The 18051-nt window shown below is 71.2% G+C and overlaps 1 protein-coding gene across 1 annotated transcript; it reads right to left on the bottom strand.

Annotated features, from left to right (window-relative positions):
* Window positions 1-2335: 2335 nt before the first annotated feature.
* SHROOM4 (shroom family member 4) lies at window positions 2336-17754 on the bottom strand. The gene is given in 12 exon segments (XM_026091415.1): window positions 2336-2879; window positions 2990-3262; window positions 3495-3675; window positions 3887-4360; window positions 4944-5570; window positions 6131-6192; window positions 6558-8703; window positions 9442-9573; window positions 11580-11768; window positions 15599-15660; window positions 15662-15681; window positions 17715-17754. Coding segments are annotated over 12 exon segments (4476 nt in total). The 3' UTR covers window positions 2336-2609.
* Between the last annotated feature and the right edge of the window lie 297 nt (window positions 17755-18051).

Here is an 18051-nt window from a genome sequence, read left to right as displayed (position 1 = left end):
GCATGGGCAGGGGATGCCAGGCCAGGCCATGGCACCCTGCGCTGCAGCGGCAGGCGGTGCCCAGCCCCTGGCCTGCCCACTGGCACGCAGAGCCTGGCACCCAGGATGATGCCCAGACAGTGAGGGCACAGCGGCCATGCCCCGAGGTGCCACCCTGCCACGCTCCAGTGACTGAGGGCACCCCGGAGCCCCGTAAGCCAGCAGGACTGAGCCACGTCGGTGGTGGCTCTGCTCCAGCAGTGCCTTGGGGCCATGRGGACACCCCCTCACCCATGCTGCCCTGAACCTAGCCCGACTTAAAGCTCCCAGCTGGTATTTGTACCCAGTGCAGCCATGCACCCGGGCTTAATACAGCCCCCTGCCCACCCTGGGGGTTGCGGGAGCCAGCGATGCCACGGCAGTGAGCACCATGGGCAAAGCTATAAGTGGGAGCCCCCTCAGATGCTGCCTGTTTCCCCTCTGTGTGCASCTGGGAAGGGTCCAGGCACTGTCCCCTGCCCCAAATCAGCCTGGCATGATGGGCGCAGAGGACCCCGTGTCCCCCCTCCCAGGGTACGAGYAGGCCTTGGGTCCCGCTCTGCCAGGGTACCTGCTGCCTCTGCAGGGGGTCACTGGCGGGCGGCAGTGCCCCAAGGGGATTTGAGCTCAGCAGGGCCCGTCCGGCCCCCGCTGCAACATGCTCCCCACCCCGGCGGGCAATGACCATCCCCAGGGCCACCCAGCTGACTGCAACACGCTGGGACACGGCGACAAACCACGCGACACAGCTCGACTGGCTGTGCAGCAACTGCTGCTCCTTTAGTGTGTGAGAAGCCCAGCGGCACTTGACGAGAGGCAGCAAGCCACGCTGGCACCGGCGCGCTCCCTCCTGGCGAGCGCCCGTGCTGCTCAGCGACCGCACGCCRAGGGTCAGCAACGCGGCGCCCGCCTGACAGCAGCGTATTGTATCCCTTCCGCACACCCCGAACCCTGCTGGGTGCTCGTCAGGGGGGGTCCAGCCACGCATGGGCACTCTTTGGTCCTAGCAATGGTCCCGTGCGGGCACGGGTGGCAGCTGAGATGAGGGACACGTGGGGGAAGCAGCTCGTGCCAGGCAGCGCACGAGGGCCAGAGCTGGGCAGGCATTAGGGAGTAGTGTCCGACGGGCTGGAGGGGAGCTGGGGGGCTCAGCACCCTCTGCCAGCAGAGCTATGAGGGTGTGTGGGCACCTGTGGGCACCCAAGGCKCGTGGCCAGCTGGCTGAAGGCTTGCAGGGGGTTCAGCTGGCGCAGAAGAGGCAGCCCAAGGAACAAACCCTCGGGGCGATGGAGCCCCCCTCCTCACTGCCGCCAGCTCTGGCGCCCAGCCGTGGGGCCACGGGCTTTGTGGGGCAGGCAGCTGGCACTGCTGGTGCCAATGGGGCTGCCGTGCCTGGCTGCAGCAGCCCTGGCAGTGCCAGGAGCCGCCCCACAGGTGCCACTTCTGCCCTTCTGCAGGTCAGAAGTGAGGACCCAGGGTGAGGTTTAAGTGCTATTTTTGGATGCCAGGGCAGGAAGGGGCACAGGGAGAGAAAGGGGCAGGGGGGGCATGAGCCCTCTTTGGTCTCTGCAGGGGTTTTTTGCTGTCTGGCCATGGCTGGGCGGACCTTGTGCCAACCCCACCCATGGCAGCGGTGCCCACAGCCCTATGCTGTGGCAGGGCACGGTCCCCCCGGGCACCCATCCCCACGTCCTCTGGGGGCTGCCGTGCCCGTGAGGCCCCAGCCATGCCAACCCCGCTGAGTCCCGCATGCAGCCCCGCACAGGGCGCTGTGCCTGCTGCGGGGCTGGCAGGGAGCGGGTTAAGTGCCCGCTGGCCAGAGCCATTGTTTCTGACACAATGGAGAGGAAGAGGATGCTGGGGGCTGAGGCAGGTCCCCAGCACATTCCTCCAGCTCCGGCTGGGCAGATGGACGGAGCTGGACAGACTGACCGGACAGAGAGAGAGGACAGTTTAACCCTTGCAGGCACTGCTTGATGATGCCCTGTGGCATCTCTGGGTTTTAAGGCACATGGTGCAGCACCAGCCGTGAGATGGGCACCGGCGTCCAGGAAAAGGAGGGGGATGCAGCCAGGGTGGGCAGAGGCAAACCAGGGTGCGGGGTCCGTCCCTTCAGCATCTGGGCCCTGGGGCGACAGATGCTCCTTGCCCAGGACTGCTCCGTGGCACCAAGACCCCTCCCYTGCTGGTGCCCATGGCTGGGGTTAAGTCCTGGTGCCCCCTCCCCTGCTTGGCAAAGTAGAAAAATAAATAATCTGCAGGGGATGGACAGACAGACACAGAGAGAGCCAGCAAGGGGCTGGATCTGCTTTGGTAGCGCGGCTCTCCGTGCCACGGGGAGGACGGTGGGCGACAGGGGCAGGGCGCTGTGAGCGCCCCTCCGTCGCCCCGGCCCCAGGAACCCTCTGGCTCTGCTGGGGCTGGCCCAGCTGGCAGCCAGCCACGACCCCCATTTGGGGGGCAGAGAGGCACCCGCGGTCTGCGGGGGCCTCTCGCTGCTACAAGGTGCTGGCAAGCTCAGAGCGTGGCCACTGGCAGAGACGAGCCTGCGCTGCCCAGGCAAGGGGAGGCCGGGCGGCCTGGGCATGGGGCTAACAGCCCACGGGGGCCTGGCCTAGACTCTCCCGGAGGCAGCGGAGCTGCTCCTGGCCCAGTTTGATCTTCTCCTCCAGCTCCCTCTGCTCAGTGATGAGGGCCGACTTCATCTTGACAAAGTGCTGGTAGTCCTGCAGGTGCTCGTCGCGCAGGTACCGCGCCACCATGGCACCCACCGCTTTCTCCCGCCGCCCCACGTGCTCCTTCAGCTCCTTGGCGTCCTCCAGCTGCGCTGCCAGCTGCCGCTTCTTCTCCCGCAGGGCCAGCTGCGGGCAAGATGGGCAGCATTGGAGGCCTGGTGCTTGCCCCAGCCCCGTGGGCCGCTCTGGTGCCCACCCACCCCCCCTGGGTGCCCCCCGCCCCGGCGCAAGCCCACCTTGTCCTCGGCGGAGGTGTGCGGCCCCAGGCTGTTGAGCGCGTTCTCCACACGGGCCAGGCGTCCCGAGAGGGAGAGCAGCAGGTTCACCACCTTGTCCAGGTCGCCCACGAAGAGGCGGTACTTGTCAAACTCGCCAGGCGTGCAGAGGGCCTGCAGGCGGGCTGCCACGTCCTCCCCCAGCGCCCCGTTGGCGCTGATGTCCTCCTGCAGCCCCCGCTGCGCCTCCTGCAGCACCGACAGCTTCCGGCTCAGGCTCTCGATCAGCTGCATCTGCGGGAGCAAAGGGGTCAGAGGCCCCTGGAYGCCTGGGCTCCATCCCCACRCCAGGGAGGGGCAGGGAGCAAGGACCCTGGGTCCCCCAGGAGGCTGAGCTGCTGGGCAGCACAGTGGTGCCAAGCCACCCTGCTCCTGCTCGGCAGGCACAGAGGAGCGAGGGTGGCCRGGTGCTCCCCCCGGGTCTTACCCTGCACCCCGCCTCCAGCCCGAGCAGCGCCTGCTTTACCTTCTTCTCTGCCAGCTCGTGATCCACCTCGTCGTCCTCTGAGCTCCCCTCCACCACCTCCAGCAGATCCTTCATCTTGTTGAGCAGCTCGGCTTTGCCCGCCGACGTGTTGTAATATGCGGAGTAGGAGGTGGGGCTGGCGGTACCCCCGGGGGGTGGCGAGATGGGCTCAAACTCCGGCCTGCGAGGACAGCAGCCCGGCTGGGGCACTCGGTGCTGGGGGAGCGCGGCCAGGGCCCCGGTGCGCTGGGCTTCCCCAGGCCGCCCGCAAAGCGGCAGCGGGCAGGAGCGCGGGGAAAACCGGGGCCGTGTGCTCCCGACGCCGCCGGGGCTCTGCCCACCCTGGCGCCGCCCCGGCAGCCCGCGGGGGCCAAGCGCCGCGCCAGCCCTACCTCTCCTGCGCCGCGGCCTCCAGGCGCCAGTCCTGCTGGAAACGGTCCTTCCAGGCCTGCCGGTCGCCGCTGGCGAACAGCTCGCCCATGAGCTCAGCAGCGGTGACCAGGCTGGCGGGTGGCACGAGGATGCCGGCGAGGGAGCGGTCCCTGCCCGCCACGGCCCACATCAGCTCCTCCGAGTTCATGCGGCGGGGCTGGGGCCGGCCTGCCGCGCTCGCCCGGCAGTTCGCTCCCTCCAGCACCTCCGGGCTTGCCTCCGGCTCCTCGGCGGCTGCGGGGAGAGGAGAAGGGCCGGTGTGAGGGGCAGCCCTCGCCAGCGCAGCCCCGGGGCTCGGGGCAGGCGGGGAGCACTCACCCGCGCTGCAGGGGCTGGCCCAGCCGCGATCCTGGCTCCGGCTGACCCTTTGGGGCTGCTCCTCCTTCTCCCAGGGGGGTCTCGCCTTGGCCCGCTCTTCGCCAGCCTCGTCCGACCTGCGGACGTGAGCCCCGCGGGGCGCCCGCGTCAGGGGCGCCGGCAGGCCGCAGCAGCTTCCCTGCCAGCCCGCTGGCAGGCGAGGGTGACGGGACCCCGGAGGGCCATGCCCCCTCCGTTGCGGGAAGCCAGCAGCGTGAAGAGAAAAGTCGGGGAAACTCCCCTCCCACGAAAAAGCACGCGCCCTGCCACAGCCGGGGGCGCCGAGCGCTCGGGCGCAGGAGCATAGACTCCAACGCCCGGCAAGCAGGAGATAAAACGCTGTGGGTCGAAAGGGCCCCTTGTCCCCAAAATCCACCATGCGCCCAGGAACCCTGGCAGGCAGGGCAGGACACGGGCAGGGGAGCGACCGGGGCCAGCACTGGGCAAGGAGAACCCGGTACAAGGACTGCTCTCTGCCGAGGCCTGCGGTGCCAGAGCAGGACCAGGGGAGCCCCCAGCACCCGCTCCAGCCCCCTGCGGGGACCTGGCAGGGCCTGGCACGTTCCTGGGGTGGCGAGGGCCTGCCAGCACCACCCGGCACCGGCCGACAGGCCTGTRGCCTTGCTCCATCCCACGGTTCACCAGGGCAGCGCGACTTGCCTGCAAAGGTCGGCGGTACCGGCATCAGGCTCTGGCGTCCTCCGGAGCGAGCTGGGGCCGTAGGGGCGGGAGCTGGGGTGCTCCGGCGGGGGCCAGGCGTCCGCCGCGTTGGCGCCGTGCCCGCGGGACCTGCCCGCCTGCTCCGCGGGGAGGCTCCGGGAGCGCTCCCGCACCACCTCGGCGATGCTGCGGGACAGCACCCGCGGCTGCTCCAGCGCCGCCGCCGCGCCGTGCCCGGGGCCGTCCGGCGGGAAAGGCTGCTGGTGGGACGGCCGGCGTGGCCTGTACTTCTCCCAGTTGGGGGGTGGAGGCCGGGGGGGCGGCGGGCCCTTCTTTTTGGGCGGGCCGGCAGGCTCCGGCTTGGCGCGGGGAAGCTCCCTCCTGTCCCTGCCCCGGGGGCTGGGAGGCTGCAGGTTGAGGTGGCTCTCGGAGAAGGCCCTGCCCCGCAGCGGGCGCTGGAGGGGCTCCGGAGGGCTCTCGGGGGAGCGGGCCGGCCGGTCGCCGTCCCACGACAGGTCGTGCGTGGACGTGGCCCTGTAGCACGGCGGCCACTCCTGCTCGGCGTTCTCGAAGCACGGGCGGAAGGGGCCAAACCTCGGGAAGCCCAGTTTGTAGCGGGAGAGCTCGCTGGGGAGGCAAGAGGACACCCACCGCCCCCAACACCGTCACTCACCGCGGCCCCCGGCCCCGGCAGGGGAAAGCAGCCAGGCTAAGCGGGCAGAGCACCACCGGGAGCCTGGCCGGCAGGGCACCGCCTGCCCCTGCCTCAGTTTCCCCGGCTGTTGAATGGGGGATGGCAGCACCCAGCTGCTTTGGCGGGGGAAAGGCGCTGCGTTAAGGGAGGAGAGCTACGGCTGTTAGGTGCTCCTCAGCCTGGGCACCCGTACCTCCCCTGCTCCCCGGGGAGCACCTCCACACCTGCACCCCTGGGCCCCCGCCCGCCCCAGGACGGGTCCAGAGCCGCCCTCTGCAGGTGCGGCCAGCGCCTTAACGGGAGCCCATAGCACGTCGCGACGCAGAAGCACAGCGTACGCCAGCCCGCGCCCGCCCGTGCCCGAGGGCCCCGCGGGGCACCCGGCGTGCCGAGCTGGCGACTCCGTGCCGCTCTCCTCGGGGCAGGCGCCTCGGGAGGTTTCCTGCTGAGCGGCACACGCGCCCTCCCGGCAGTCCCCCACCGCCGCGCTTACCTCACGGACTGGCTGGTTTTCCTGTTTATTGCCGGAGGCTCCCACTCGTCCAGAGGAAATTCCTAGGCRGGGGAATCAGACAGAGCATGAACGGCAGGATCAGCCCTCCCTCCAGCACCTGGGTGCCTCCCCCAGCTGCGCACAGCTGGCCAGGGGCAGGATGAGAGCACTGGCGTGGGCATCGTGCCGGTGTTGCACGTCCCAGGAGAGGGGCACGGATACAGATGAAGTGCGGCTCCCGGTGCCACAGGTCCCACCGAGGCCCACAGGCACGGTGCCGGGCACGTGCGCCCAGGAGGGACAGGCGCTGCTGGGACMCCCAGCAGCCCTGGGTGTCAAGGAGAGGGCCCAGGGCACCCAGCTGCGAAGGCACGTCCGCCAGGAGGACGCGGGAGCGCGCACGGCCTGCTTGCAACGGCTCACTCACCGGAGGGAGGGCTTTCCGGGGCGACCACGCGTCGCTCTCCTCCCGCACGGCGTGGGAGGACGGGCAGTAGCAGTCGGAGCAGCGTGCCCAGGAGGGCGGCGGCGGGCAGCGGCAGCCGTGGCCGCGGGGCAGCAGCGAGGGGCACAGGTCGCCGGAGCAGTAGCGGCAGGGCTCGCGGAGCACGGGGCCCGGGCCCCCGTAGGCGTAGGGGAAGGCCCGCAGGTACTCGAACTCCCCGTGCCGCGCCAGCGGCTTGTAGTAGGCGGGCTGCTCCCGGCAACACTCGGCATACGGGCCAGCGGAGCCGGGGCGAGCGGGCGAGGGCGGCCCATACGGCTGGTCGAGGGACAGGCGCCGGGAGTCATGGCGCTCGGTGCCCACGGGCTGGAAGGCGTTGGGCTCGCCTGCCTTGGGCCTGTAGGCGCTGGGCTTGACGTGCCGGGCGGGCAAGGGCCGGCTGCTCTCTTCGAAGAACCTGCGCCGGTCGGCGAAGGGCAGCAGGACAGCTTCATCGCCGGCCCGCAGCGGGGACCCCGGTGCCTCCTGCCCCTTGCCGTAGCCCTCTGGCTCCCGGGGGCTCGGAGACCGCTGCGGCTGCAGCTTGCRCTCGGGAGACCAGCGCCAGCGTCCCCTGCCCGCCGGCGGTGCCCACTGCCTCTCACGCTCGGGGGACGGCGGCCCTTTGGGGACAGCCACCAGCTCGGGGGTGGCGGTGTCTTGGTCACCCGTGCAGGCGGGATGCCCGCCGTCTTCACTTGGCGCGGGGCTCAGACGCTCCGCTCGGGCCCGCGGCCCCTCCGCGCAGCCGGGCACGCCGGGCTCCGCGGCCTCGTCCGCCTCCTCCACGGGCTCCTCGCCGCGCAGCAGCGCCGCGGAGCCCCTGCTCTTCTGCAGCTGGGCTTTCCGGCGCTGGATCTCGTTGCGCAGGTTGGTGGCGAAGCGGTCACTGCGGCGCCGCATCTGAGCCGAGCGGTGGTGAGGGGCGCCTGCTCGCCGGCCCCCTGCCCGGCCCTCTTTGCCCTCCTCCTCCACCAACGTCTCCATGCTGTGAGCCGGCGTCAGGCCGCCGCCGGCCGGCTCACTGCTGAGCCCACAGGCTCTCGGCGGCTCCGGGCAGCAGCGGTAGGGCGGCAGGCGATGGTACATCTCCTGGCAGCGCGGGGGGTTCGCGGCACAGCCACCGGGTGCCTCGGGGGCCCCCACGTCCCCAGCGCCTGGCGCACAGCCGCCCTCCAGTCGGTGCTCTGTGTGCAGCGGGGACAGGGTCCAGCGGTGCCCGTCGTGGGCTGGCGAGGCTGGCGAGGCTTGCCCACTGCTGCCCGCACCCACGTGCAGGCAGCGCAGCTGGGAGGCCAGCAGCTGCTCCGGGGCGCTGTGCCGGTGCGGCACGTGGCAGCTGAGGGGAGCCAGCGACGGGCTGTCACCTGCCGTTTCTGGCCTGGTGTCCGGCGCTGGGCGCCCGCTGCTGTCCTCGTACAGCCGGTCCCCACGCACGTGCTCCACGCTGTCCTCCAGGAGCTGCTCAGTGCTGGCCAGGCACCGCTCCGGCGGGGAGCTCAGCATGTAATACTGCTCGGAGGAGAGACGGTCCTTTGCATGCCCAGGATATGCCCCTGGCATCTGCCCGCAGGAGCCCTCCAGGTCCTTGTCGCGCTGGCACAGGAAGGTGTCGGAGATCCACCTGCACTTGTTCTGCAGGGAGTCAGCCGGCACGGAGGCGYGGCGCCGCTCCGCGCCGCCGGCCGGGGATGCCCGGAGGCTGTCTCTCCTGACGGGCGGCTGGGGCGGCGCAGGCACTCGCCAGGAGCCTGCCGGGCTGCTGTCACGTGGGCACGGCTCGGGCGCGGGGTGCCGGCTGGTGCGGCCAGGCGACTCCGCACCGTCGGTGCCCGTCTGGAGGTAGCGCCCGTCCGGATGCTTGCAGGGGGCCAGGCCCTGGAGGATAGAGTCRGTGGAGGACGTCTCCTCGGGACGGAGGGAGAGGGCGCAGTCAGAGGTGTTGGAGCTGGCGGAGAAGGAGCTGTAGGCCGAGTCCCGCTTGTTGTGGTACAGGGCCTGGTCAACAGGCGAGGGGTTCCCTTCGTAGTAGGCCTGGCTGGGCTGGTCCAGGCTCTCCATGCTCCCAATGGAGCTGCTCTTGTCCGTGCTGCAGTGCCGGGACAGCGGGTTCCACTGCAGCGACAGCTCGCTGCCGGCCACAGGGCGCTGGCGTTAGCGGTGCCTGCAGCCCCCCAGCCCTCTTCCCCCTGCCCAGCTCCCCTGCCAGCCACGAAACGCCCCCTGCCCCTGCGACGGGCCTGGCGGGCACCGCCGCCGCCTTTGCACACGCAGGATGCCCAGGGCACGGGGCCGGGCGTGACTCTGTCTGCCAGCCCACCCTGGCCCGCGGGGTCTGCCCGGCTCCGGCCGGGGGGGGCGCTGGGATTCATCAGCTTCTCGCTGCCTCCGGCAGCAGCCACCACCCCTTCCTGCAGGGAACTGCGAGCCCGAGAGCAAATAGCAGGGGGAGAGGACGCAGGGGGCCAGGGCAAGCGACCCCACRGCCCGGGCTCCTTTGGGTCTGTGTCTCCAGGCCCCAAAGGCTTCAGGGCTGGGAGAGGCAGGCTGAAAGCCTGGCCCAGGCTGGGGGGGCACCCATGTTGCCAACCTGCYCCGCTCCCCATGGCCCAGCTGGGCACAGCAATACCCCTCAGGCCACCAAGGCAGGACACCAGGGGGATGCCCAGCAGTGGTGTGGGGCACYGGCAAGGGGCAAGCAAGCAAAGGACCTCAGCAAGAACCACCCCAGGGTTCCCCGAGCCCTCCCACCCCGTTGCAATGGGCCAAGAGGGCACCCCTTGTCCCCCTTCCCTTCCCACGTCCCGCAGCCGCCCCACGGGCTCACCTGACATCACATCCCGAGGGCCAGGAGAGGCTGAAGGTGTCAGCGGGGCAGTGCATGGCAGTGGCGTCGGGACGGAGCTCGGAGAGCTTGGCCATGTGCCAGGAATGGGGCCGGAGAACGGGCACGTTCCTCCTGCCAAGAGCAACAACGGGAGAGGACAAGAATGGGGAGGAAGCCGGGCCGAGGAACCGGGGCTGAAGTCACTTCCTACAGGGCTTCCTGTCCCCCCCAGGCCAGCACCCGCCCGAGGGGGGACGGCAGGGAAGAGGAGGGTCCGGCTCCAAGAGCGCCTGGCTCCGGAGAGAAGGCGGGGGCGCCCCACAGGCCTGCTCCAGCGGTTGCCCCGCTCTGCCGGGGCTCCCCCACCTGCTCCCAGCTGCACTGGCATCCCCTGGCCCAGGCGAGGGGACAGCCCGGCACTGCCTGGGCGCCTTGGGAACCGTGGGAAGGGGAGGCTTGAGTCTCTTCCTAAAGTGTCCTCGGTGCCAGCTTCAACAAGGGACCAAGCTAAACATAGCCCCAAATCAGCTYCAGGGAGACAACCTTCGCCTGAGCAATGACCCAGCGGGCAGAGGGCCATGGGGCATAGTGTGCCGGGCCATACAAGGAGCCCTGCTGGCCACTACCTCAACTTGCTTCTCCTGCAGCCCAGCACAAATTTGAGCCCCCCAGAGCTTCAGCTGCTGGAGCCATAGKATTTGACCGCATCCATGGACACCACCGGCTTTTTGCACTTAGAAGCATGGTACAATGTGGCAAGTGGGCAGCACTCCCGCCCTGCAGGGTTGGTCTCCAGCATGACGTTACATGCCAGGCATCCTGCAGGGCTTCACGGCCTCCTCTCCCAGCTCCTTGTGCCCGCGCCATTCCCCCACGGCCACACCTTTGGTGGGCATTGCTCCAAAGGGCGTCCCAGCCTGGGAAGGTTTGCCTCAGAAGAGAAAAAGCAGGGCAGTGCCCTCCAAAGGGACCTTGGAGACACCTCCATGTCCCCACCACAGGCTTGACCTAGCTCCTAATCCCTCGGCGGGCAGACGCAGGGGTTCCGTCGGTGTGGATGGGGACAAGGGACCAGGCGGTCCATCCGTGGACCTCCTTCTGCCCAGGGCCTAAAAAGTCTGGAGCCCGCAGCACCTACAGCAAACGCAGGGCAGCACAGTGCCCCCGGGCAGGGAGCCTGCTGCCAGCTCCGTGCCACCACCAGCGCCAGGCAGCCCCAAGGCTCGTGGCACCCTTGTCCCCCCACGCGCCCAGGCAGCGGTGTCCAGCAACGCTGCCCGAACACGCGGGCAAATGCTGCCCCCCAGATCCAAAGGACCGACCGCAGCAGCACCATCGCCAGCCTCGGAATGAGCCAAGCAGGCGCAGAGGATGCCAGGGAGGAGATGCCAGGTCCCTGTGGGCAGGACCAACAGGCCCGCGGCAGGCGAGATGAGCAGGGCAGAGCTCAGCTGGGTGCCTGTCCCAGGCACGAGGGCACAGCTGGGGGGGGGAGCGGAGGGGCCTGGGGGCACAGGGGTCCCTCCCTGCCCCAGGGCCCCCAAACTCACCATGGATGAGGCTGAATCCTGCCAGCCACCAGCGGCACGACCCCGTGGCCCCCTCCGCCACCCCGGGGCGCTGCCCCAAACCGCAGCAGCCTCTCCGTGCCCCGGGAGCGGCCGCCCAGGCGTGGGAGCCGGCGATCGGCTCCGCGGCGGCCGCGGGAGTGAATCCGGGCAGCTGGGACGGCGGCGGGGGGGCCGCGGCGAGCAGCCCTGCCTCCCCTTCCTTCCCCAGGCGGCCGGCGCAGGGGCGGGCGCCGGGAGGCGGCAGGAAGGGAGAGGAGCGAACGAGCCCAGAGATAACGCCCAGGCATTGCGAGAGGGACGGGAGCCCGCGCTCTGCCCCCCGACACGGCTCCAGGCCCTGGGGGGCGGGGGGGGGAGCTCCGCACCACCTCCCACCCCCACCCCAGGGCACGGGCAGCAGGGTGCCAGGGCGTGCGGGGTGCTGTGCCCTCCCTCTGCTCCAGCTGGGGGGACGGGGACCTGGCTGCAAATAGCACCCAGCCAGGGTGCCCCCCAACACCCAGCCTGGTCCCCTTCCCACCCGCGGCGGGTGATGCCCCCCCGGCACCCGCCCGCAGCGCTGCCGACCTGCGGACGATCATCTTCAGGGTGCGGTAGGAGCCCTTGATGAGGATGAGGGCCTCCTGGCGCGACCCGTACAGCGGGGTCCCGCTGATGTTCACCAGCTCGTCGCCCGGCTGCAGCTTGCGGGACAGGGCCGCCTTCCCGCCATCCTCCACCTGGGTGACAGAGATGGGTGTCAGCGAGGGGCACAGCCTTGGACAGGGCACCCGGGGCACCCCCAGGTTGGGAAATGTTCCCCCCACCAAAGCATGTTCCCATGCTTGCTGGGATGGTGCCCCCATCCTGGGGCGCGGTGGCCAGAGGAGAGCATTGCAAAAGGAGCTGCCAGCCAAGGCGCGCCCCAGCACGGCRAATCCAAACCCCCAGCACCCGTCAAGCCCGCCATGCCCGCCCTGGCACCCCCAGCCCCCCAAAACGCCCTGTTACTGCAATGCTTTTCCTGCCAAGCAGTGCCCCTGCCCCGGCAACACGAGCCGAGGTCCCGCGTGCCCCGGAGCCTGCTTGGCACCCAGCGGCCCCCGTGGGGAGGGTGCCCCCATGGCCCGGCTCACCCCTCTCCCGTGGGCTGGCGGCGCAGGGGTCTGGTGATGGGCGGAAAATGGGGCGCCCCTCTCTGCGGGTACCCCGCCGCTGCCGCGAAGAGCCTGGCGGATCTGCTGCGCCGAGTGGCCCGCCAGGCTCCCCTCCCCAGCCCGGTCACATGAATTTCTGAGCAAATAAAGGGCATTGGGGGAAGAAGAAAAATGTCCCTTCCCAGCAGATTCCCCCGCAGGCGCGGGCAGCACAAGGGCCCTTTGTCAGGCGCAGATGCCAGCCCCTGGCCGGCACGCTGAGCCCCCCGCTCCCCACCGCTGCCTGCGCACGTCCAGCCCTGCCGCGGGGAGCCGGCAGAGCCCGGGCGCGCCACGCGGGCGAGCAGGCGTTTCGGGCCCAGGCTCTTCCAGGCTCGGCGGGGCCGCCAGGATGCCGTGAAGTCGTGCGCGGGGCTGTTTGCGCCCCAGCGGCGGCCGCCAGGTAGGTGCAGCCACGGGCAGCCCTGGCACAGCGGCTGCCCGAGGGAGGGAGGGAGGGAGGGAGGACAGGCAACCTGTTTCTGGGGCTTGGCACGCACTTCTGGCTTTCCTGCCAAACCCGCTGCTTTGGAGGCACCGGGAATCCCCGTGCCCAACCCCTTGCACCCCATAGTTGCTGCCAGGCTGTGGGGGGCTAAGGCACAGCGGGTAAGACAACCAGGCAGCATGGAGCTGKGCATGCCTTAGTCTCTGGCCGGTGCCAGCTCCGGCAGCAGGACACCAAGGGCTTCCCAGTGCAAGCAGAGGGCACGGGGCAGCAGAGCTATCTGCACTTGCTCTGCTTCCCTTGTGCCCCTGGCACAGCAGGGGGATGCCGGGCCTGGGGAAGCGCTGGCACAGCTTCACCCCCCCCGAAGCAGAGAGGAGCCCAGGGGCCAGGCTCTGAGCACCAGGCCGAGCTCAGCTCCCTGCCAGGCACAGTCCACCCAGGATGCGGCCCGAGGCCATCTGCCTGCTCCGCTGGGCCAACAGGGCAGGGCAAAAGCCCAGAGCAGGCAGTTCCGGGTCAAGCCCAGCATGCACGGAGCCCCCGCCATCTGCCCCAAGCCTGATGCTGGGGCTTTTGGGCACAGGGGCACCAGGCACTGCACAGACGCCCAAACTCACTGCCTCAAGGGACACACATGCCTCTGGCACCCCTGGCCAGGGCACGGCTGCCAGTCACCCCTCAGGGCTTGCAACACCCGCAGCAGCTCCCGGGATGCGCGTTCATGGGGGGCAGTGCCCAGGGATCCCCCCCAGGACCCTCCATGCCCTGCCCAACTATGGGACCCAGACCTGGCTGGATCCTAAAGCCACCCCCAGGGTGACATGCAAATCTGGCAGGGCCCTGTGCCAGGACTCCTGCATCCATCTCGCTTTTGGGCTCCCCCAGCCTGTCCTGGCGCTCTCAGCCCAGCGGAGAAACGAGCTCTGCCYGCGGCACCCGCAGCCTCGTCGCTGAAGCCACAGCCTGGGCGGCAGCCAGGCCCCCAGGCTTGGGGGCAGCTGCAGCTCCCAAGCAGCCTGGCCACCCTGCACATGCCCTGGGGCACCCGTTCCCAGCGCTGGCATGCAGCGGGGGGGGGGGGGGTCCCCCTGCCCATGGGCAGGGCTGGCACCTGGAGGAGCTGGGAAAGGGCATCCCGGGGCAACGGGGCAGGAGGCACAGGGCAGGCAGCCTGGCCGCTGCCCGCTACCTTCTCTCCACGGCCATCTCCCTCGCCAGCTCAAAGGCGGCAAGAGCCAGGCTTGCCCTGCCTGGCACAGCCATGGCCAAAATGGGCCAGGTGTCCCCCACACCCTGGGGCCACAGGGGCAGAGCTGCCTGTCTTTGCTCCCGGAGACCTGCCGAGTGCCAGGCACCTCCGCTCAGTGCCCCCGGCTTGGCAGAGAGCAGCGTTTGGTGATGCCCTGGCTGCTGGCGCCGCTCGAGGCTCCCCTGGCACTGCCAAGCTCCCCGCGGCTCCCCCTCCTCTACACTGGGACAACCCTAGTTTTGTCCCCGTGGGTGGCACCCCATCCCCAGAGCTGGTGGCAAGCCAGTGCTGGCACAGACCTGAGTCCCCCGGCACGGGCAGGGAGGGCAGGGACAGCGGGTATCCTGTGCCAGCCCCGGAAAGCTCCTGGCAGTGCCGTGGGAAGGCTGCCACAGTGACCACGGGGGTGCAGAGCCCGACAAGCCCGCCGACACAGGCAGGGTGCCCTCCTGCCCCGCGGCAGCCAGAGTCACGTGCCCAGGGCACAGCGCGCTGCCCCGGCACCGCCATCCCGCATCCTGCTCTGCCCAAGGGCTCCCGCTCCCAGCAAGCTCGCTGGAGCGCTCAGCTTTAACCCCCGCCATGCCAGGCCAGCTCACCGCTGACCCACCGGCCCCGATGTCGCCACGGTGGCTGCATCTCCCTGCCTTGGGCACGGAGGCCGGGCAGGGCAGACCACAGCTTCGCCCCTGTTTCCGTGCCCAGGAGCCAGGCCGTGTCTGGCATGGGGAAGTGCCCACCCCAGCCCGCCTGTCGCCGTAACGGGGCTGAGTCAGTGGTGACGGGGTGCCTGGCGGCAGGGCGCAGCCAGGGCCGGAGCTGCGTCTGGGACGCGGCGTGCGCTGCGACAGGCGGGCAGGGCGCAGAGCTGGCATCTCCAGCCAGGAACTAAATCTGGCACAAACAACTCCTTGTTCTGCCTCCGCCACCGATGAACTCAGCCCTGGCAGCCAAGCCTTGCTGCCTGCTGGGCCTCGCCTGGCTAGTCCTGCTCTGGGGCATTTCCCCTGACGCTGCCCCTCCGTGTTCACACTGGGCCCTAACGGTGGCACTGCCATACCCCTTTCCCCAGGATTCCTGTAAGCAGCTGGCCAAGCCACATGCAATGCTGCCAGGGCACAGGGGGAGTTGGAGGGGGACTGGAAGCAACCTCAGCTACTGCCCTATCTCTGTCCTTTCCCCACCAGTTCCTGGCACTGCCAAGGGCAGGGCTGAGCACATGAATGGAGCTGGGTGGCAGCAGCCCTGTCACGCTGCCAGCGGGCACACCAGCCCTCCTGCTCCGGGCACCAGCAGCGGGCAGGGTGGGCATCGGCAGGCCGACAGGACTAGCTGCCTGTCCAGGGGGGACTTTGCTTGAAAGGGGGGACAGCTACACCGGTGCCCAAGCCATGCGTGCCATGCCACCGTGCAAACCTCCCACCCTGCACCGTGCCACACCACGGCAGCACCAGCGTCCAGGCAGCACGCAGAGCGACCAGCCGCTGCGCCAGCCCCACCGCGGGGCTCTGCTTGGAGGAAGGAATCCCAGCCGAAGCGGGATCGGAAGCCGAGCTCGCTCTCCGAGCGTCGGGACGCCCCCCCCCTTTCCGGCGCGGGGCCTGGCGCTCCCCCCAGGCTGCGGGCAGGGGCTGCCCCCTCCCCGCACGCGCCGGCACGCACGCACCTCTGCAGGGCCGCGCCGGCGGTGGGGCCGACGGCGGAGCCGGGCGCCCCGGGGGACTCTGCCCTGAGCGCACAGAGCGCTGGAACAAACCCCCTTTGTCTGCAGAGGCACACGCGGCGGGAGCAGCCCTGGCGAGGGAGTGCGGGGGGCCCGGCACCCCCCGGCCCGGCGCCCACCCGGGCTCCGCAAGAACCGCCCTGCTGGCRGGCGGCAGCGGGGCCGGGAGGAGCCCAGGGGAGGGCTAGCATGGAGCAGCTCCGGGCTAGCGGGAAGCTGGAGGAAGCGTGCCCAGCCCACCCTGCTCGCCCCCAGACAGGGCGTCTGCCTCGGCCCTTCCCCGGGACCCCCGTCCCTTCCCCAAACGGCCGCAGGAGGCAGGCCAGCACCCAAGCCCCCAGGACGAGCTCACGCACCCCAGGACCAAGGTGCAGCGTGGGCACCGGTCGCCCCACAGCCTGGCATGGCACCCGGGCCCAAGCCGCCCGCGGCGACACCCCGGGGTGCAGGGCAGAGACCCAAGCTACTTTCCCAGCTCCCCCAGGCAAACCACACCGCCCGCGTCCGCGTCCCCGCGGAGGGTGCGCCGGGCCCTGCACGCAGCCGGCCCGCTTCGGGGCGGGCCAAGAGCCCCGAGACGAGCCCCAGGGCGGCTGCGGTGGGGCCCGGCACTGTGAGCCGCCTTGCCCCCGGCAGCGGCAGCTGGGGCAGGCAGGTGGCCAAGCCCCCCCGCCGCCGGCCATGGAGTGGGGACGGGGTCAAGCGGGGTGGGTCGCCCCTGCCGGCGCTGCCCGACGGGTGCTTGAAGGGTCCCCCAGCGGAGGGTGCTGCCCTCCCCGCAACCCCGAAGCGGACGCGGGCACGGGGAGCGGTGAGGCCGGGGAGCGGCGAAGTGCTGCTGCGACCCGGCCGCTCGCCCCCACCCCGGCAGCGGCAGAACGGACCCAGGCGTTCGGGCCCAGCTCCTCCCTTCTGCCGGCACCGCACCCAAGGCAAACCCGGATCCGGGCCGCAGCCGAGCCGAAGCGCATTGGGGAGGTGGGGGCCAGCCAGCGGGCCGCCCCCCGTCCCGTCCCCGGCCGGCGCCCGGGAGAGGGGGCCGCCCTCCGCGCCGGCCCAACGGATGTGCCGGAGGAGTTTCTTCCTGCCGCCGGGCCAGGGCTGTCCCTCCGCTCCGCCTCGGCCCCCCTTTGCCCTGCATCGGCCCCGTGACTTGGGACAAGGCTGCGTGCGAGGGGCCCGTCTCGGCCACCGCTGCCGCGCGCCCCTGGCCTCCGCTGTGCCCCACAGCAGCCCCCCGCCACCCCGGGCCGGGCAACAGGCTCCTGCGGCAAGGCTGCTCCCACCCCAGCAGCGACGGGAGCGGGGTGGCCCGGCAGAGCCGGGGGGATCTCATCACAGAGACCCCAAGTCCCGCTCACCCCGTGCCAAGGCACCATCCTCGGCGGGTGCGGGCAGTGCTGCAAAGCCGCCAAGCGCTGCCGTCCCCACGAGGCTCCCGGGGGGCTGCCGGGCACCCTGAGCCCCACGAGCCGCACAGGGGCTGGAGCCCGGTACCCAAAGTGGGGGGCAAAGGCAGGGCAAGCCGTCACGCTGCCCCACCGCCGGGTGCCCCTGCAGCAGCTGGGCGCCAGAGCGGGGATGGGGAGTCGGGCCCCTGTGGCACCCGTCTGGGCACAGCCGGCCACGCTGGGAGACCCCCAGCCGCACCGCACCGGGGCGCAGGAGGGAGCAGGACCCGTGTCCGGGCACCCAGGGAGCAAGTCGGCAGCAGCAGCCTCTCGCCGCGGGAGCCCGCTGGGCCCCGGGCAGGGCCGGGGCAGGACGGGATGGGGTGGGCCACCTTGCCCGCCCCCGGCCCAGCGTGCCAACGGGGCGGGGGTGGCACCCGGGTCCCAATCAAGCCCAGCCTCCGAAACCAGATAACCTCCAGCGCCACGGCAGAGCCTCCGTTCCAGGGAGGAACCAAGAACCGCGGGAGGCTGGCGCCGATGCCCCCGAGCCGGGGACTGACCCTGGCGCCCCTCCACCCACGGACTGCCCCGGTGGGGGGAGCCAGCCCCTTTGCCCACCACCCGGGGACCCCCCGATGGGGGGAGCCGGCCCCGGCACCCCTCCACCCGGGGAACCCCCGATGGGGGGAGCCGGCCCCGGTGCCTCCTACCTGGGACCGCCCCGGCGGGGTTGGGGGGACCGGCCCCCATGCCCCCCCACCCGGGACCGCCCCGGCGGGGGGAGCCGGCCCCGACGCCCCTCCACCCAGGGAACCCCCAATGGGGGGAGCCGGCCCCGGCGCCCCTCCAGCCGCGGAACCCCCAGTGGGGGGAGCCGGCCCCGGCGCCTCCTACCCGGGACCGCCCCGGCGGGTTGGGGGGGGCCAGCCCCCATGCCCCCCCACCCGGGACCGCCCCGGCGGGGGGAGCCGGCCCTGACGCCCCTCCACCCGGCACCGCCGCGGCCCGCCCGGACCCCCGCGGAGGCACTCGCCGAACAAAGAGGGC

This window comes from Apteryx rowi, unplaced genomic scaffold (genome assembly GCF_003343035.1).
Source record: "Apteryx rowi isolate R43461 unplaced genomic scaffold, aptRow1 scaffold_901, whole genome shotgun sequence".
NCBI classification, from domain to species: Eukaryota; Metazoa; Chordata; class Aves; order Apterygiformes; family Apterygidae; genus Apteryx; species Apteryx rowi.
This window is presented reverse-complemented; position numbering and strand designations above follow the sequence as displayed.